Source organism: Schistocerca nitens, chromosome 12 (genome assembly GCF_023898315.1).
Source record: "Schistocerca nitens isolate TAMUIC-IGC-003100 chromosome 12, iqSchNite1.1, whole genome shotgun sequence".
Lineage (NCBI taxonomy): Eukaryota > Metazoa > Arthropoda > Insecta > Orthoptera > Acrididae > Schistocerca > Schistocerca nitens.
The window spans coordinates 12,707,456-12,729,471 of NC_064625.1; the positions used below are offsets into that span (position 1 = coordinate 12,707,456).

The following is a 22,016-nucleotide window of genomic DNA, read 5'->3' on the forward strand; positions in this document are numbered from 1 at the left end:
GTGCCGTCGGCGCTCTCCGACCCGCGGCCAGCAGCATCCAGTTTGCAACAGTGACCCTGAATTGGAGGGGGACTTGGGCACCTACATCAGCCCGCCAGCTCCTACAACTTGGCTTCCGCAGGCGGGAGTTGAGCACCATCAGCACGCGGGTGCTCTGCGGATCATCGTGGATCTTCGGCCTGTTCGAAAACATGACGCTGCACAGGCCGAAGTACAGGGAGGGCGTAGGTTAGTTAGTCGGTAATGCTTAGGTTAGTTTGCCCCGACTCCCGGGGCTTCAATATCGGGAGCAATACCGTCTTTTTATTCTTAAATTGTAATATAATTGTCTGTACTTGTGAATAATATAATGTCTTAGCGGTTACACCAACAGCGGTAACCGGCGCCCCTGTGAGCTCCTCTCGGAGAGTACGGCGCACTAGCTCCTAAGAGTGTTTGTTTACTCGTGTTATTCACATGTATCTTTGTGAATAAAGACGGCTGAAATATAGCAGTTTGTAAGACGATTACGTGTCTTCCTAAGACACAGTGGTACCGCTCGCAAGAAAAACTTATGAGACATGTCCACAGATCGCTGATTTTCTCTCAGTATTATCTTGTCTAGCGAGATTCAAATGAGTTCCTGCGAAGTTAAATTTTTTCCAAATCCGTACGAGTAAAATTATTCTCAATACGAATGTTTGGAGCCCATAAGAGGAAAATTTATCCGAGTCACCTTGTTTCACAACGGATTTTCCTTTCTCGGGCCCGTCTTTCGTTTCTGCCTTCTCTCGGCAATACTCTTAGGATTTAAAGGTTGGCTACAGCGCGCATACACAAGCTCTGGAATCTAAGATACTGTTGTCGCGCTTCTCAGTGCACGGATTACACTAGTGGCAGTTTTGAGGCCAGTTTAGGAGCCCGCCTGCCGTGGTGCGGACGTGTGTTGGGCGAGGGGTCGTCGCCGAGCTGTCGTACTGCCGTGTCCGCCAGCAGCGACACAGGATTTGGTATTGAAAAGGTATTTTTTTTATAATTTGCACATCTGAAGACCACAACAACAACAATAACCATTGTTAGGCGAATAGATTAAGTATTTCCAGCATGTATATAGCCGATATGCCTAATACTACATCTGAAAAGTTTGGATATGCAGATGACTGGGCCATAGCTACACAACATCGAGATATGGAGCATACTGAGACTGTCCTGACAAGCGACTTGTCCTTGCTGGGAACGTACTTTCGTGAATGGAGACTACAACCTAGTCCAACTAAAACTGAGGCTGTGTGTTTCCACCTGAATAATAAATTGGCTAACAGACGCCTTAAGATATATTTTGATAATATTCTGCCTTATAATAAAAATCCAAAATACCTGGCAGTGACATTAGTTAGAACCCTGAGCTACAAACACCACCTCATCAACACTGCTGCAAAAATCCGTACTAGGAACAATATGATTCAGAAACTATGTGGTACCAGCTGGGGCTCCTCCGCCTCTGCTTTGGGACTTGTCTACTCTGCGGCAGAGTACTGTTCCCCTGTTTGGCTAAAGAGCGCTCACACCAAGATGGTGGACACAGTACTGAACCAAACTATGACGATAATTTCAGGTACCCCCATTCACTGGGTACCTGTACTGAGCCACATACCGCCACCTCACGAAGAGAACATGCGCTTCTCAGAGAATTTAAAAAAATACAAGACAACCCGCAACTTACGATTCACACTTTGAGCAATGGCATTGACAGAGATGGATTGCGCTCTAGACATCCACCTCTTATAAGGGCCAAAGATCTGGAGGAAAATGGTTTCTGTCTTGAACGCTGGAAACTGGAATGGGAAGAATCAGCAGCACCACAGGTAAACACCTTACTGAAATCGTCGAACAGACCTCCAGGCTTTGGCTTACCACGTAACAGCATATCCAGACACTCCGGGATGATGATGGCATTGAAACAGAGGATGACACGCGTAAAGCTGAAATACTTAACACCTTTTTCCATAGCTGTTTCACAGAGGAAGACTGAACTGCAGTTCCTTCTCTAAATCCTCGCACAAACGAAAAAATGGCTGACGTCGAAATAAATGTCCAAGGAATAGAAAAGCAACTGAAATCACTCAACAGAGGAGAGTCCACTGGACCTGACGGGATACCAATTCGATTCTACACAGAGTACGCGAAAGAACTTGCCCCCCCCCCCCCCCCCCCTCACTTCTAACAGCCGTGCACTGCAAGTCTTTAGAGGAACGGAAGGTTCCAAATGACTCGAAAAGAGCACAGGTAGTCCCAGTCTTCAAGAAGGGTCGTCGAGCAGATGCGCAAAACTATAGACCTTTATCTCTGACATCGATCTGTTGTAGAATTTTAGAACATGTTTTTTGCTCGCGTATCATGTCATTTCTGGAAACCCAGAATCTACTCTGTAGGAATCAACATGGATTCCAGAAACAGCGATCGTGTGAGACCCAACTCGCTTTATTTGTTCATGAGACCCAGGAAATATTACATACAGGCTCCCAGGTAAATGCTATTTTTCTTGACTTCCGGAAGGCGTTCGATACAGTTCCGCACTGTCGCCTGATAAAGTAAGAGTCTACGGAATATCAGACCAGCTGTGTGGCTGGATTGAAGAGTTTTTAGCAAACAGAACACAGCATGTTATCAATGGAGAGACGTCTACAGACAAAGTAACCTCTGGCGTACCACAGGGGAGTGTTATGGGACCATTGCTTTTCACAATATATATAAATGACCTAGTAGATAGTGTCGGAAGTTCCATGTGGCTTTTCGCGGATGATGCTGTAGTATACAGGGAAGTTGCAGCATTAGAAAATTGTAGCGAAATGCAGGAAGATCTGCAGCGGATAGGCACTCGGTGCAGGGAGTGGCAACTGACCCTTAACATAGACAAATGTAATGTCTAGAAGAAGGATCCTTTATTGTCTGATTATATGATAGCGGAACAAACACTGGTAGCTGTTACTTCTGTAAAATATCTGGGAGTATGCGTGCGGAACGATTTGAAGTGGAATGATCATATAAAATTAATTGTTGGTAAGGCGGGTACCAGGTTGAGATTCATTGGGAGAGTGCTTAGAAAATGTAGTCCATCAACAAAGGAGGTGGCTTACACAACACTCGTTCAACCTATACTTGAGTATTGCTCATCAGTGTGGGATCCGTACCAGATCGGGTTGACGGAAGAGACAGAGGACATCCAAAGAAGAGCGGCGCATTTCGTCACAGGGTTATTTGGTAACCGTGATAGCGTTACGGAGATGTTTAATAAACTCAAGTGGCAGACTCTGCAAGAGAGGCGCTCTGCATCGTGGTGTAGCTTGCTCGACAGGTTTCGAGAGGGTGCGTTTCTGGACGAGGTATCGAATATATTGCTTCCCCCTACTTATACCTCCCGAGGAGATCACGAATGTAAAATTAGAGAGATTAGAGCGCGCACGGAGGCTTTCAGACAGTCGTTCTTCCCGCGAACCATACGCGACTGGAACAGGAAAGGGAGGTAATGACAGTGGGACGTAACGTGCCCTCCGCCACGCACCGTTGGGTGGCTTGCGGAGTATAAATGTAGATGTAGAAAACCTGGACCATCCTCAACAGGATCAGGACAGACCACGGTCGATGTGCGGACACTACACAAATGGGGAAGAGCACCACCCCGAAATTGCGACTGCGGCGCTGGGAAGCAGACGATCCGACACATTATTGCAGAGTGCCGTCTGAGAGCCTACTCAGGTCAAACAACGGACTTCATGGAAGCGACTCGAAGTGCAGTTCAATATATTAAAAACCTAAATGTTAATTTGTAATTATATATATGTTGTTCATGACATAACTGTATTTAATTCTTTGTCTTGTTTTTAGTGCCAAAGTTATTGTAGCAGCTTATTTCTCTATAAACGTGATTTGTACTTGCCATACGCTAAATAAATAGATTTTTGTCACTGATTTCTTTTGTAATTGTCAGGGAATTGTTTCACTATGTATTTAATTGAGAAGTATTTCAGTCTGTCTCAAGAGTTGGTTTAATTTGTAATATTGCTTTAATGCCACTGGAGGCAGATTTACATACGAAGCGATTGTTGAAAGAGCTTCTAGCGTTTTGTTAATTGAATGAGAGAATCACTTTCAGAATATAGTTAAAAAAATGTGTGTTTGGGTTATCATTTACCGCGTTTAGATTTGACCAAATTATATGTAGTTGTAGTAAGCGGCAGCAGCCGCAGCAACAGCAGGAGCCGCCATACAGAACATGCATCGCTCTCAGCATGAATAATAGGTTTTTTTATGTTTTGTTAAATAATGGAATGCAGCAGATCAAGCAGTGGCAGCAGAAAGACCAAGTAAGTTATTTGTTGCGCACAGGACCAATTTAAAAAAAATGAAGTTTAGGCGCTCTCTGTAATAGTAAAGTTAACAAGAGTACAAGCACGCGATTTTCAGCAGAAAACACGAGATAAGAAAGAGCTCGCGACTTTCACCATATTTGAAAAAGATGGAGTACCATGGGGTATTTCATTATTTTTGAGCCGTGACTTCCTCCGATGCTCCTGGCTGTATAGTTTATCTGTCTAAGTTGCGCGCTTTGCGGCGTCTGGTTGGCCAGCGCCCTCTGTTTGGGACGGCCGCGGCTCGCAGGTGAGAATCGGTTGGCAACAGTGACAGGGAGAGGGAGAAGACAGCGTGCGGAGCATCGCGAGTGGCCAGCCGGCACTTCGTGTAGTGCCGTTCGCCTCCGTAGCGAGAGGTCGTCGTTCTCCGGCCGGACCGCCCACAGCAAGCACAACTCCCGCCTCCACACAGCGCTTAAATGCAGACACCACGTGCAACGTAAATAGGATGAATTCGGTTGTCAAGATAGAAGCCCTCACTGAGTTCCTGCAGCACCGAGCTGCTGATGTAGCAATGCTACAGACATAGAAGAAATACCGGGATTCGACGTCTTTACGAACATCGACGCAGAAACGAGAACTGGAACTGCGATAATGGTGAGGAATGGGATCGACGTGGAGAACATGAAGACCCTGACTGACGGCCGCGGAATAGCGATCCAAATAGCTGACACATACTTCGTCAACATCTATGCGCCGTCAGGCACAGAAAACAAGCGGGCCAGAAGCCAGTTCTTTAACTAAGACGTCTGTGGACTCCTTCCACACAACAATGTCAACGTTGTGTTGGGAGGCGACTTCAACTGCGTGCCTGCTCTAGAAGACCAAGTCCCGGTACCAAATCTGTGCGTGGAGCTGCAGGAACTCGTAAGAAAGCTAAAGCTAGACGACTCTTGGCGTGTACTATATCCAAACACAAACGAATTCACCTATTACTACAACCGCGGAAGAAGCAGGATCGACGGGATGTATGTGAACAGGGAGTTGGCCGCCTCTGTATCGCATGTGGAAGTCTGTCCTGTGATCTTCTCCGACCACTGTGCCTACACATGCAAGCTACAGCTGTCAGCGAGGAAAATTTCAGGAGGAAGATCAGTGTGGAAGCTTAATACGCAACACCTAAGTGACGCAAAATTACATCAGGAGATTGCGCACACCATAGAAGAAAGCTTACTGACGCGACAGCAATATCCGTCCACCACACAATGGTGGATTGAACGTGGCAAACCACAAGTAAGGAAGATACTGACTAGGCACAGTGCGGAGAAGGCATTCTGGAGGAAGAGCACGGCATACGCGCAGTGTCTAAAGGACGCGCTCAACTGTCCTTCAGACGACGACCTGCATCTACATCTACATCCATACTCCGCAAGCCACCTGACGGTGTGTGACGGAGGGTACCCTGAGTACCTCTATCGGTTCTCCCTTCTATTCCAGTCTCGTATTGTTCGTGGAAAGAAGGATTGTCGGTATGCTGCTGTGTGGGCTCTAATGTCTCCGGTTTTATCCTCATGGTCTCTTCGTGAGATATACGTAGGAGGGAGCAATATATTGCTCGACTCTTCGGTGCCGGTATGTTCTCGAAACTTTGACAAAAGCCCGTACCGAGCTACTGAACGTCTCTCCTGCAGAGTCTTCCACTGGACTTTATCTATCATCTCCGTAACGCTTTCGCGATTAGTAAATGATCCTGTAACGAAGCGCGCTGCTCTCCGTTGGATCTTCTCTATCTCTTCTATCAACCCTATCTGGTACGGATCCCACACTGCTGAGCAGTATTCAAGCAGTGGGCGAACAAGCGTACTGTAACCTACTTCCTTTGTTTTCGGATTGCATTTCCTTAGGATTCTTCCAATGAATCTCAGTCTGGCATCTGCTTTACCGACGATCAACTTTATATGGTCATTCCATTTTAAATCACTCCTAATGCGTACTCCCAGATAATTTATGGAATTAACTGCTCCCAGTTACTGACCTGCTATTTTGTAGCTAAATGATAAGGGATCTATCTTTCTATGTATTCGCAGCACATCTCACGCGAGTTAGAGCAATAAAGGCGCGCCTACTGAACACCAAGCGTCAACAGATGAAAGGCGGCGTCGTCCGCAGCCAGACACACGGCGCCATTGACGACGAACCTGCCACACTGCACCGCCTGCATAGAGAGAGGGAGAGGGCACAAACCAGAGCTATCAGGGAGCTCAGCGACGCAACTGGCCGCAAGATAACAACTAAATGGGACATGATGCGTCACTTAGAAGAGCATTTCTCCGACCTCTTCAAGGGCGATGTACCAGACGACGCAGAAACAGCCAAAATATTAGAGGAAACGCGCAGACAGCTGAACAGCACCGACCGTGCTTTGTTGACAGAGGCCGTGACAGGACGAAGTCAGAGGTGTCCTCAAAACCTGCGCCAGCGGCAAGGCTCCAGGAGCGAACGGAATACCGTCCGAATTCTACACCACTTGCTGGGATAAAGTAGGTGGAATTATGACGGAAATCGTGAATGAAATATTAAACGGAAAAGAAATACCACCCCCGTTCCTGGAAGGGACCCTGACGCCGAAGACAGCAGCGCCGAAGACAGCAGCGCCGAAGACAGCAGCGCCGAAGACAGCAGCGCCGAAGACAGCAGCGCCGAAGACAGCAGCGCCGAAGACAGCAGCGCCGAAGACAGCAGCGCCGAAGACAGCAGCGCCGAAGACAGCAGCGCCGAAGACAGCAGCGCCGAAGACAGCAGCGCCGAAGACAGCAGCGCCGAAGACAGCAGCGATGAAGACAGCAGCGATGAAGACAGCAGCGATGAAGACAGCAGCGATGAAGACAGCAGCGATGAAGACAGCAGCGATGAAGACAGCAGCGATGAAAACAGCAGCAGACTACCGCCCGATCACTCTTTTAAACACGGACTACAAGCTAACAGTAAAACGCGCCGCTGAAAACATGAAGCTCGCCCTGAGGAAAGCCATCAGCCCGTGGCAGACATGTGCAGTGTTAGGCAGAAACATCTTCGACGCCGTATGCACATACAGAGACGTTATAGCACACGCCGCATCCAACAGAGCGACTGCAGCGATCATTTCTGTAGACTTCCAAAAGGCCTTCGACAGGATCGGTCACCGGTACCTACTGAAGACTTTGACGAGACTGGGTTTTGGCCCCAAATTCGCTCAAGTCATCGAAAACATATTGACAAATGCCACATCAGGAGTGACTGTAAATGGCTGGATATCTGCGCCGATAAAACTGGGGAAATCTGTGAGGCAAGGGTGCCCACTGTCGATGGCACTATTGACAGCAGCCCTCGACCCAGTCCTCAGGAAACTCGCCGCCACCATCAACGGCTACAAGTTACAGGATGTTAAAGTAATGTGTATGGCATATGCCGATAACTTGAGCATTTTTGTGGACGGAAAGGAGGATATTGACAGTGTCCTCCCAATAATTGAATCCTTTTGGAAAGGCATCTGGGGCGAAAACCAACCCCAACAAAACAGTGCTGCTCCCTATAGGGAACGTGAAATTGAGAGAAGCCAGACCATGGTACCAGGTGACCGAACAATATAAGGTGCTAGGTGTCCAGCTGCAGGCCTTCCCAGTGAAAATGGCCGCAGAAAACTGGCAGAACATCCTGAACACCACCAGAGGGCTCGTCACGACACACTCCAACAGACACTTAACGTTGTATCAAAAGACGCAGCTTATCAACGCAACGATCCTGGCGAAGGCTTGGTACATGGCCCAAGTCATAAACGTACCAATAGAAATAGGGAAGTCTATAAGAAGCGCTGTGTACTACCTACTGTTGAGGCGGGAAATTTTCAAAGTGTCAAGCCACCAGCACTCTTCCTAGAGAAGGGGGGCTTGGTTTAATAGACGTCACAACAAAATGCGCGGCACTGTTGCTCCATAGAGCACTAAAAATGGAGGACAGAAGTGTAGACTGTACCACGTCGTCTCTACTGAAGGAACACAGACCAAGACTCCGAGGAAGCGCCGGTAGACGTCAGTCGAATACCTTTTAAGATGCGCTACCTAAAACAAGTAATAATGGACAGCAGCTACATAACATCCACCCTAGCAATCAAGGAGATGAGAACTGCAGGGAAAATCTACCGAGCGCTACGAGGTAAACAAGTCAGAAGCATAACGGAGACGAATCTTCCAGGCCACGACTGGCCACAAGTCTGGAAGAATCTCTCCGAAAAAGCCATACCTCCAGAAGCTATAGACACGTGGTACAAAGTCGTACACAAGACGATCCCCACAAACGAGCGCCTAGCACGCATCGGCATGCGTGAGTCGCACGAACTGCGAAGCGTCCAACCAAATGGACTCCCTGGAACACCGCTTCACATGTCGGACAAGCCAGCAGATATGGGAGACGTGTAGAAGAATGGTGGCACACATGAACAGCGCGGACCACCGTAACATAGAAATCACGGCTCTGACCATCCCAGAGGCAAAAAGCTTCCCTCGGCCAAAGCGCATCGCGACCATGTGGACACTTGCTATGACTGTGCATGCGATAATCTCCAAAAAACAGACGGACACGGTACAGTACCTCACAGATCTCTGGGGGGGGGGGGGGGGGGCACAAAAGGGCCAGGCAGAAAAACAACTATCGCCAGATGTTCCAGAACTATCTGCAGATCACGCTGGACGCCGCCTTCAAGAACGCCCTCCGTCTCCACACGCTGCCGCCGCCTCCACCATCCCGACACACGACGCCCTCCCATAGCCCCACGACACCCCGCCGTTTGCTGACGTAGACACCCTCCAACATCCTCAAAGCGCGTATTAAATGAGTGTTGATTGTGCTAGTGTGAAAAGTGGCAGTGCATCATCTGCGTTCTCATATGTGAAAGAGTGCGATACAGCAGCATATCGTCACACAACTAGGGAAAGTGTTTAAATATTGGCGATCTCCTGCGTGTCCAAAAGGTGATTATGTAAGTACTGCTCAAATTCAACTAACATTCATTTTAATAATCGTGGAAACCATACACAGTTATGACTAAATGCAAAATGACGTTTTGCAATGATTATTATCATATAACAAATGTTTTCCTCTCCCTCTCTCTCTCTCTCACTATCACTATCACTATCTCTCTCTCTCTCTCTCTCTCTCTCTCTCTCTCTCTCTCTCTCTCTCCCAACCTCTCTCTCAACCAACCACAATCAAATAACTCTCCCTAAAAATTTACTATCCATATATATGTATATACATTGTTTTGCTGAGTGTACAATAGAAATGTCATAGCCAATAGGTTCCAACAAATTTAAAGGACGCCATCTTTGGCGCCAACAAAATTAATCTCATTAAATATTGATAAAAAAATACAGCACTATGGGAGACGAGTCTTTGGTATTGACAGCTCGGTAGCGTCTTTCCGTTGCCTAGCGACCGCAGGCAGGCAGCCAATGACGGCCTGACTTTGAGCGGGTAGCAAGGGCCACGTTGCCGCTCTGAAACCCGGTCGCGCGCGCTTATGAAAATTACCAGTGTCTCGCGTGCAGGCGGTGCGGTCGTTCGTCGTTTGTCTGAAGTTGAATTCGCAGTTTATTTCGTTTTTGTTGTTTTTAGTGTTTCTTTGTTTATGTTTCGTTGTAAACAATGTCTAGTGCGGCGGGTAGTACCAGCCCAACACAAGAAGTGAAACGGAGGAAGAAAAGTGTTCTACACACCCAGGCCCGTGAATTCGTGTGCTCTGTGTTGGCCCTTAATTCCTGTTATTCAGGTTGTGAAGATAACTGCAGCAGCATTGAAAATAAGTAAGAACACTGTTGTAAAGATAGGGAAAGAACAGTATAGTGTAGATTGTGACGAGAGTGGCACAACAAAGCTGCACACACCAGGAAAGAAGCGACCGAGAAATAAGCAGTTGAGAGCTTTGGACGATTTTCTGAAAGACGCTATTCGTCGTCATATATACAGCTATTATAAGAGAAGGGAACATCCCACTCTATCTAAATTAAAGGTGTCGCTTCAGAAAGACGATCTTTTTAAAGGAAGCAAATTTTCATTGCGTACAGTGTTGAAAGACATAGGCTTCAGCTATTCACTGTTTAACGGACGCAAAATATTAATGGAAAGGACAGATGTAGTTGCATGGCGGTGCAGATTTCTGCGCAGGATCATGGGTGTGGAATTCGAAAGTATAGTGTGGTTAGATGAAACTTGGGTCAATGCCAGCCATTCTTTACGTAGAGGCTGGAATGATGGAACGCCCGAGGGGACAATGGCAGTGCCTGTTGGCAAAGGAGGGCGTATTATTGTCTTACATGCAGGAACATCGAAAGGTTTTGTGCCAAACTGCTCGAAAATGTTTCGGTCAAAAAAGACGGGAGATTACCATGAAGAAATGAACAGTGTAGTATTTCAAGAATGGTTCGAGACATCGCTTATGACGAATCTGACAAGTCCATCAGTGATTGTTATGGACAATGCGCCTTATTCAGTTGTTCACGATAAGGCACCAACCTTGGCAACAAAAAAGGACGATATCATTCAGTGGTTGAAACGGCGAAAAGTAGATTTCAGAGATGATTTAAGGAAGGCGGAACTGCTCGAAACTGTGGCACAAAAGAAACCCCAATTTCCAACATATGTAATTGACGAGATTGCTAAAAGGCACGGGCATGAAATCGTTCGGCTTCATCCATACCACTGTCACTTCAATGCAACTGAAGGAGTGTGGGCGCAGATAAAAAATTACATTGCTGCAAACAATAAAAAATTCACGATCTCTGAAGTGGAAACTCTCCTTCCAGCAGCTATCAATAAAGTGACAAGCGACACGTGGGCTAAAATTGTAAACAGCACTGCAAGTGCCATTAGAGAGGCGGCCAAAACCGATGGGGGTTGTGGAAGAATGCTTCGAAAATTTAATTATACATCTGGGAGAGAGCAGTGATAGTTCGAGTAGTGCTGAGGAAGACAATGTCAAATCAGATTCTGACAGTGATGTGAGTGGTGTTTTTCCATTACAGTAACTACAACGTATTCAGGAATGTAAGGAGGGAGTTTGCTATCGATCTACAACCAGATCATCATATTGTACTTTCTTCAGATTATAACTCTTAATACACTGACCAATTATTCTGTAGCTTGTAGTAGAACAAATTAATAATGCTAATACTTAACCATGGAAACCAGAACTGCTAATGTTCAACAACTTGCGAAAATAGTTTTCATTTCAGTTGTGAAGATTAACAAATAACTTTATTATGTTTCAGCATCTTAGATACTTGTACTAAATAGCTCTTATCAGTTTTCGAGTTAATATATTTCAAGCATCAACTTTAAATAAATTCACGCGAACCAACACGACTTGTATTTTGTCTCGCTTTTATTTCTGCTGCTAGAGAATGCGTGTAGCAGACAGGGCGCCGCGTGCTGTGAGCCACGTTCGGCAACAGCGCCGTCTGCCCGCCGGAACTGTCAGTACCAATCACTCGTCTCACGGACTATAGTAAGTGCACACAGAACTGAGCTGAAAAAAAAAGGACTAGGAAACAGACAAATACAAAAATAAAATAAAAAGTACATATTTAGAAACAAAATTTGCTTAATAGAGAGAACTAAATCATAAAGAAAATACAAGAAAGACTATAGGAAAAGAAAAGACACGATTACTGTATGTGTAAAACCTAAACGTGCCTTTGATCAAGCAATGTATTTGTTAATTTGTAAATAAAAGTTTATTACGTTAAAAAACAGGTGGCGTCACCCAAAGCCGCTACCCGCTTCCCCGACCGCCACCTCAGCTCAGGCCGACCACTTCCCCCTAGCCCACATTCCGTCAGTACGGTGTCAGACCCTGTGTTATTCACTACCACCTTCGTTGTCACTGCTTTTTCCTGCTTTTATGATAATGTCGTTCGAGGAAAACAGACTTTTGGGCGTGTTTCATTAATATGTACACAGAATGGGCATGTTTGTGGGAGATAAAATCGAAGGACTACTCCAATAGGAATATGAGGAACAAAGCCTACGAAGTTCTTATAGCTAAGTGCAAAGAGAGAAATCGTGCAGCAGACAAAGCGTTTGTTATTAAAAAAAAATAAGTTCTCTACGAGCGTCTTTCCGGCGACAGTTTAGAAAAATACAGGACGCTAAATCAGTGCTGCTGAAAATGTGCCGGAACCGACGCTTTGGTACTACGATCTCCGGCAGTTCACCCTCGATCGAGAAGAGGTGCGATGTGGGGTATTCTTCACTAACACAGGGGAGGACTCTGGAGGATCACCAGACTGAGGAAGTAAATGATGAGTCAGATATTGATGTTTTAAGTATACAAACGCTTTTATTTATTAAGTATACAAAGTATAAATAAATGTTGCTCTGGACAAACTCTAAATGATCAAAGTTTCTTGAAATTCTAATTCATTCACGTCACTGAAATATTGCTTGTATTTTTCTCGCACTTCCTCTGCAGTAAGTGTGCTGGTTTGTCGTGTCGTATCGAGTCTTAACGTTTGTTCACTACCTGACTGCAAGTTTTTATCAGTAAGGTTTACAATTTGTGAGTTATTGCAATCAGCGGCAGTACGAATGTAATTAGGACATTTATTCCCTAAAAAGTTATGCAAAACTGTACATGCAAGAACGATTCCATCAACAGTTTTTACGACAACCGCTATTGGCGTTAATAAAACTCTAAAGCTGTTTGCCATTATTCCAAAAGCACTCTCAACTACACGCCGAGGTCTGCTAAGCCTGTAATTGAAGATCTTTTTCTTCCTTGTTAAGTTCCTTTGAGGATACGGTTTCATTAAATTCGGCATCAAAGAGAAAGCTTCATCACCTACGAACACAAATGGCACTGTAGAATCCACTCCTTCCATATAAACGGGACCTGGTAAATTTAGAGTTCCAGATACTAGTGAAGTGTAGAAGTCTGTAAGCTTTAGAATACCACCATCTGATACTCGACCATTCGTACCGGTGTGAACATATATAAACTCATAGTTTGCATTTACAACAGCGAAAAGGACAACACTGAAAGTACCTTTGTAATTATAGTAATAGGAGCCACTACCCGCAGGTTTTTTTAATCAGGACATGCTTACCATGCGATGCCCCTAAACAGTTTTCAAAATTCCATAGTTCTTTAAACTGACGAGCAGCGTTTCTCCAGTCCTCTTGAGATGAAGGAGTCTGAAATTAAAACTGATACAATTACCGAAATGCTCTATTCAGAGGCAAAGTTGTACAGTGAAAACACTGCATATTTTTTATGCAGACATTGTGCTTTTCAGGTGAACCTGTCACAGGAGCTACCTTCATCTGGAAGCCCACAGCTGCAACGCCCACTACATGGAAAAGAGAGATGTGGTCGAAGTCAGGAGAGATCATCATGGACGAAAAAGAGATCCCAGTTAGCAGATATTGTGTCCCAGTACCTGCAGGTTGATGACTCTACACCTGACAATGATGCCACTGCCTTTGGTAAAAGTGTGGGTCTGGAGATTCAGGCAGTTACTGATAACGAACAAAAGGACATAGCAAAAAAATTCCGATGTACTCTTTTTGGCAAAGAGGAGGAAATGAAGTTGTGATTCCCAAGTTAGACGACTTGCAATTCGGCGGCCGAACCCCTCTGAGACGCCGAGCGCGCAGGTTGATCCGGTCCGAGGGTCTGGCAGCCCACTGTGTGTCGCAGGTAGACGGGAATAACGGCCGACGAGCAGCCACTGCCCGATATTCAACCGCCCGCACTCCGCAAACATTACGGACTCCTCAATTCTTCATTCACAGCAACTGAACTGGAAGACACCACTCAGAGAATGAAACTGAATAAGGCCGCTGGAACTGATGACATTAGAACAGAGCAGATAAAACAGTTTGGGCCCAAAGCTCGAAACTGGTTACTACAAATGATGAACAACTGTATTAAAGAGCTGAATATTCCAAAACTATGGCGGCAGGCGAGAGTGGTGGCTTTACTAAAACCTCGCAAGGAGATAAAGGACCCCAAAAGTTACAGACCAGTGTCACTTCTATGCCATCTCTATAAGATACTGGTGCGGATGATTCTCAACAAGGTGGCAGAAACTATAGATGGAAGCTCATAAAGGAACAAGCCGCTTTCAGACCAGGAAGATCTTGTTGTGGGCAAATACTTAATCTGACGCAACATATAGAAGATGGGTTTGATAAAAAAATTAATAACTGGAGCAGCTTTCATAGATCTTACTGCTGCATACGACACGGTAAACCACAGAAAGCTATTGCGCAAATTATATCACCTTACAGGGGACTGTAGGTTGACGATGGTTATTGGTAGACTTCTGCAGAATCGAAGATTTTATGTCTCCCTAAACTGTAAGAACAGTAGATGGCGACTGCAGAAGAATGGCTTACCACAAGGAAGTGTACTTTCTCCCATCCTTTATAATGTGTACACTAATGACCCACCTATACCTCAAGATGCTAGACTGTTCGTATATGCTGATGACACAGCTGTGGTGGCCCAGGGGTCCAATTTTGATGCGACATCTGGAAATCTCTCTAGAGTGCTTGAAGAACTGGCTCAATACTATGGCGCCAATCACCTCAAGCCAAACCCTGACAAAACTCAAGTATGTGCTTTCCACCTGCGCAATAGAGATGCTGGATTTGAGCTCGACGTTACATGGCAAGTTAAGAAGCTAAAGCACTGTGCAACACCTAAATACCTTGGGGTTGTACTTGACAGAACGCTTTCCTTCAAGCAGCATTGCCAAAACACCAAGGCTAAAGTCTGCTCCATGAAAAACATCATCCGCAGGCTGACAAACTATGACTGGGGAGCTCAACCATCAGTACTGAGAGCATCAGCACTTGCTCTGTGTGTTTCTGCAGCAGACTATGCAGCGCCATTATGGGAAGCATCTGCACATGCTAAACAGGTTGATGTAAGTGTAAATGAGACAATGCGAATTGTTACAGGCTGTCTCAGACCCACACCAACGGGTAATTTGTACCTACTTGCTGGAATTGCCCCACCCAAGATCAGAAGGCAGGTGGCAGCAGACGCTGAGAGAACAAAGAAAGAAGCAGATTCTCGACACCCGCTGAATGGACACGTCACTCAGGCTCGGAGGCTTAAGTCTAGAAATAGCTTTATTGCAAGAACCAAGATCCTTGACAGTTCACAGGAAGATAATAGAGTCCGTAAATGGGAGAACGAACAAACCGCACTGCAGATAATACCAAAAGAGCAAATGGCACCTGGAAACAGTGTGGAGAACACTAAATAGGCCGAGGGCTGGTGTACCCAGATGCAAAACTAATCTGTGCAAGTGGGGACTGCTGACTAACGATGACGACGTTCTCTGTGGATGCGGAGAGGTACAAGACGAGGCACACCTGCTCATGTGCCGACTACTGCCGGAGCCCTCCAGTTTTAGTGACCTGCTAAAGCCAACGACAAAGCCGTAGCGGTGGCTAACTATTGGAAAAATAAAATTTGATCTGGACACGGAAAAGTAAAGTAAAAGCCACCTGCCGGCTTTCGAGCCGCGCCAGCCGTAGCTGTTTCGCCGTCGGCGATCGTTTTATTCGTGCTCAACGCTTTGGTGAGTTTTCAACGAAATAATGACAACGTTCAACCGTTCCAGTGCGCGTTCGATCGTGAATACGAGAGGCCATCGTCCTTCGATATAGAGGAATGGATGTTTAACGATCTAAAAATACAGGAGGACGAAATAGAGGGGCTGCAGTTTGACTTTGCGCTGCTGAGCCTCTTTCCGAAATTGAAAATAGAAGTTAGATGCGAGACGCTCGTGAATGTAAGTGGGGGTATTAGAAAAATCAAACACAGTGACGGTCGTGTGAGCGAGGTGAAAATCACGTACGCCGGTCACGGAGTGAGAAACATTAAAGGTGCCGAACGAAGAAGTAGCACGCTGTCTTAAGCTATATGGAGATGTTCTCTCCGTAATGAGAGATCTCTGGGGTGCCGGCCACAGGTACAAGGTGGACTCAGCTGTGAGGTTGTAAGCACGTATCGAGTAGCGCTGATATCGATTATGATAACATCGCTACGGTCGCTTCTATGTTTTTTCGCACCAGAACGAGAGAGGAGTCACGTGTGGTTTTCGAACCGTGTGTTTGGTGTGAACGTGGTAAGGAATCAGGTTAAGAGAACATGTAAATTTTGTGATGCTGTGCAATCATTCGCGTACCTCACGAGACGTAATCCGCGGTTCGCGAAGTCAAAAGCCACGAGAACATGATTAGATGCCCGCGAGCGCCTCATCCGCGCCGGTAAATGAAGCCTGGATTACCTGTACTCAGGCGCAAAAGTATTCGGACAGCACGTAACGGCGCATAATTTTGCAGTTTGCCGCATTAACAAACACAGAAATTGCACTTTGTAATGTTTTTGGGACTCTGGGTACGATGTCGCAACGTGAAACATGCGTCAAATACGAAGAATTGTTGTTGGACATGTCTCTGTTACGTAATATTTCCTGAAAACGGCATGGGAAGGTGCAACAAAAGTATTCGGACAAAGGCGGACAACGTGAGAGAATGTTTCATTCCGAGACGCACAGAGGGTGAAGCGACTGCAGTGTGTCTGACATTTCCGCGAGACAATAGCGATGATTAGTAAACACGTATCGCCAGCCTGTGCAGGTCGACGATGGGATGCAGAGCAAAGGCAACTTGTCGTTTATCATCACGCGAAGGGGAAAACCTGCAGGGAAATTGCCGCAATAGTGAACATGAAGTAAAGTACAGTTCACGACATTATTAAACGGTTCGAGAAAGAAGACCGATTGGAATTCCGTTGCAGTACAGGACGGCCACGGACATTTTCACAGAGAGATGAACGTGTGATTGTGCGAAAGGTAGAACAGAATCCGAAAATATCTGCCACACGAATTGCAAGTGAGGTGGAGGGAGACCTTGGAATAAAAGTTCATCCCGAAACCGTGCGGAGAGTACGACGACAATCGCAGTACCGTGGTCGAGTGGCACGGCGAAAGCCATTCATAAATGCAGTGAACAAGAAGAAACGGATGCAGTTTGCGAGGGAATACGCCGAATACGATCACGCTTGGTGGAATCGGGCGATATTTTGCGACGAGTGTAAATTTGCATTATGGCAAAGCGACGGAAAGGCAAACGTGTGGCAAAAGACCAATGAAGAGCTGAATCCGAGGAACCTCAAACCAACAGTATAGTTTGGAGGTGGGAGCATCATGGTGTGGGGATGCATGTCCGGCAATGGTGTGGGTGATTTAGTGTTCATTGATGATACGATGAACAAGGAAGCGTATTTGAATATACTGCGAGGACATTAAAAGCAGAGTGCACGACATCTAGGTATTGCGAACAACTTTCATTTTTATCAGGATAATGATCTCAAGCATACTGCGCATATTGTACAAATGTATTGCACCCCCCTCCCCAACCACGAGACCTTAACCCAATCGAACATTTTTGGGATAAATTGAAACGGACCCTCCGCGCGGACATCTATACGAAGGAGACCTTGAAAGAGAAACCGCCAAGAATGGGCAAATATAGGCCCAGATTTCACGAAAAAACTCGTGGAAAGTATGCCTAGGAGGAGGTATTGAAAATGAAAGGTGGACCCACAAGGTATTGACATTTTCGTCGTACAACTTATAAACATTTATTGGACAGTGTCCGACTACTTTTGTAGAAGCAGGGTGTGCAGGATGTTTTATTTTTGTTGTTAATTTTTCTGTTATTTATGTTTTGGAAACGAAATAATACAATAATTCTTTTGTAATTAATGTTGTTATGCATATATATTGCTAATAAATACACTCCTGGAAATTGAAATAAGAACACCGTGAATTCATTGTCCCAGGAAGGGGAAACTTTATTGACACATTCCTGGGGTCAGATACATCACATGATCACACTGACAGAACCACAGGCACATAGACACAGGCAACAGAGCATGCACAATGTCGGCACTAGTACAGTGTATATCCACCTTTCGCAGCAGTGCAGGCTGCTATTCTCCCATGGAGACGATCGCAGAGATGCTGGATGTAGTCCTGTGGAACGGCTTGCCATGCCATTTCCACCTGGCGCCTCAGTTGGACCAGCGTTCGTGCTGGACGTGCAGACCGCGTGAGACGACGCTTCATCCAGTCCCAAACATGCTCAATGGTGGACAGATCCGGAGATCTTGCTGGCCAGGGTAGTTGACTTACACCTTCTAGAGCACGTTGGGTGGCACGGGATACATGCGGACGTGCATTGTCCTGTTGGAACAGCAAGTTCCCTTGCCGGTCTAGGAATGGTAGAACGATGGGTTCGATGACGGTTTGGATGTACCGTGCACCATTCAGTGTCCCCTCGACGATCACCAGTGGTGTACGGCCAGTGTAGGAGATCGCTCCCCACACCATGATGCCGGGTGTTGGCCCTGTGTGCCTCGGTCGTATGCAGTCCTGATTGTGGCGCTCACCTGCACGGCGCCAAACACGCATACGACCATCATTGGCACCAAGGCAGAAGCGACTCTCATCGCTGAAGACGACACGTCTCCATTCGTCCCTCCATTCACGCCTGTCGCGACACCACTGGAGGTGGGCTGCACGATGTTGGGGCGTGAGCGGAAGACGGCCTAACGGTATGCGGGACCGTAGCCCAGCTTCATGGAGACGGTTGCGAATGGTCCTCGCCGATACCCCAGGAGCAACAGTGTCCCTAATTTGCTGGGAAGTGGCGGTGCGGTCCCCTACGGCACTGCGTAGGATCCTACGGTCTTGGCGTGCATCCGTGCGTCGCTGCGGTCCGGTCCCAGGTCGACGGGCACGTGCACCTTCCGCCGACCACTGGCGACAACATCGATGTACTGTGGAGACCTCACGCCCCACGTGTTGAGCAATTCGGCGGTACGTCCACCCGGCCTCCCGCATGCCCACTATACGCCCTCGCTCTAAGTCCGTCAACTGCACATACGGTTCACGTCCACGCTGTCGCGGCATGCTACCAGTGTTAAAGACTGCGATGGAGCTCCGTATGCCACGGCAAACTGGCTGACACTGACGGCGGCGGTGCACAAATGCTGCGCAGCTAGCGCCATTCGACGGCCAACACCGCGGTTCCTGGTGTGTCCGCTGTGCCGTGCGTGTGATCATTGCTTGTACAGCCCTCTCGCAGTGTCCGGAGCAAGTATGGTGGGTCTGACACACCGGTGTCAATGTGTTCTTTTTTCATTTCCAGGAGTGTATGTTTGGGTTTCATAGTGTTTCTCGAGTACTCATTGTGAAACTTCCCACTGTCCGAATACTTTTGCGACCGAGTGTATATTGCCACGAACGCCGCAACTGGATTGCAGTGTGGGATAATGTATTGTGGTGTAGTGTTACTGTACGTATCAGTGTATCAACATATTTGTTATTTTGTGAAGAGTGTAACAGCGCAGCCCTGTGTAGTGCAAGTGTTAAAAAAATACATCAATGGATTATACTAGGCTAAAACTTGAATTTTGGTAATCGACACTCCTTTGTTCCCCTTGCTAGTTATCGTTTATTACAGCAATACTCAAGCTGCTGTTCCTAGACTGGAAGGGAAGAAGCGAATGACGACTGGATTTACGAGGTGAGTGGGTACAATTAGCAAACTCAGACGGAACTATAACCCCACCCTCCCCCATTCGCTTACAGGGTCCGTCAGGATCGTACTGAAGAAGCACGTGCCTTCGTTTATCGTCATAGAGGTGTCGTCCAGTACAGCGGACAACCACCGACGTGCTCCATTTGCAGTTCCACGGAACACATGCGGAGCCGCTGCCCCAGAAATAAGAGAGTGGCTCAGCTGCCGCGTGAAAACTCGGACAACGCAACTGACCGGGCGGCAAGCTACGCGGGAATTTTGACGGGCCAGAGCCCGCGCGCCAACGACGAGCCTGCAGTAGCGGAAGCAGCCGCGCCAGCCGAGGCCGCCCAACCGGCAACACCGGCTCCAGCAGAGTGCAGCGCGCGGGAGAAGCGGCATCTGAGCTAAGACTCAGGCAACGAGAACTCAATGGAGGCCGAGCCGGCGGCTACCCCCTCCCCCACCAGCCGGCGGGTGAATGTATCGCGCGCCCGGCAGTGAGCAGTGATGTTCCGATGTTCGCTCAGCGGAGCAATGGGTGTGGCGGGTCGCCGTTCGGCCGAGCCTGCTCGGTCGACGGCCCCATCTGGCCCCCCGAACTACGAAGACTGGTGATGTTGGTGTGGCAGACCGCCGTCCGGAGGAGCGTGCTGCCCCGTCTGACCCGCCGCCATCGTCCACGGATTACGATATGGATGATTTCTCTGGAGGACTATAGTGCATCACGCACTTCCGGCCGAGGAGAGAGCGCGAAGAATGAAGACCAGCGCGCTGCAACGCCCAGCGGGCGAGCGGCGCAAAAGGTCTCTCGCAACAGCACTAACCGGCACCAAAAAGACTCCCAAGAAGAAGAGGCAGCTCGCTGTCTCAACAAACGGGGGCAGACGACGCGCCCTACCAGATGACAGCGGTGCTGGAGCGACCTGGGCGACCGTCACGTCGAGACGTGCGGCCAGACCAAGGACGACGCCTTCACTGCCGCCCACATCGACCGCAAACCGTTTTGGGGCACTTGCGGTCGAAGAGAAGACAGAGCAGCCTACATCCGAATAGTCGGCGCCCACGGCCGCTGCCCAAGCAGGCCGTTCGAATGAAGATGATGATGAAGATGCCGTCCCCACCACCGGACGGTCACACCGGAGGCCGCCGCCCATAGTCTTCGAGGTGGCACAGGACTACAAGGGTTTCCTGCAGCTCGTGAGGCAGTGGACGACTGCCGACTTCACCTTGCGAGCTGCAGCAGGGAACCTTGTGCGGCTACAGGTCGCAAACACGGAGGACTACATCCGGGTGACGAGCGAGGCGTCAAACCAGGGCCTCCACTGGTATACACACGCCGCCGTCCCCTAGAGGCTGCTGAAGGTAGCCGTCGAAGGACTTCCCGAGCTGCCGCTGCACGAAGAATTGACGGAGCTCGACATCCGCTTGCGCAATGTGACGCGCGTGAAGTCGCGCGTCACTCACAAAGAGTCGCCGTCACTTCTGGTGATCGCCACCGACACACCAGAAAACAGGCGGCTCTACCAGCTGAAGAGGGTGGCCAACACCCTGGTGCAATGCTTCCGCTGCCAGGGGATGGGGCCCGTGGCACGCCACTGCTCCTTCCCCGAGAAGTGCGTGAAGTGTGCCGGGGCCCACGCCAGCAGACTGTGTCCGCTACCGCGGGCACACGCTCCCGTGTGTGCGAACTGCAGCGGCTGCGAAGTTTTCAAAGCAATAGCTCGCCAAAACGGGCAGCAGGCTACGAAGACTGCCGACCGCTCCCTCCGCCGTCCGCGCCCAGGCGCAAAACCGGCGAGGCGGCCGGCACACTCGGTCCACACATCAGGGAGCTGAGGGGCCGGGCGCATGGACGGATGCGTTCGCTCTACCCCCTCCTCAACCCCACGACGACACTGCCCCCCCCCCCCCCCCCCACTGCGGCCTCACGCTCTATCTAGCACTAATCAGGCCAGTGCTGGAGTACGCGGCCGTGGTGTGGGGAAATGCCGCAGACACACACATCCAGATGCTGCAACGAGTGCAGAACAAAGCCCTTCGGCT

General features: G+C 48.1%; 1 protein-coding gene across 1 annotated transcript; it reads left to right on the plus strand.

Moving 5' to 3' along the window:
* The first annotated feature begins 6,477 nt into the window (after positions 1-6,477).
* LOC126215314 (germ cell nuclear acidic protein-like) lies at positions 6,478-7,332 on the plus strand. The gene is made up of 2 exons (XM_049941995.1): positions 6,478-6,812; positions 6,921-7,332. Exons 1-2 carry the CDS (start codon positions 6,478-6,480, stop codon positions 7,330-7,332), a joined length of 747 nt encoding a protein of 248 aa, XP_049797952.1.
* Positions 7,333-22,016: the final 14,684 nt, after the last annotated feature.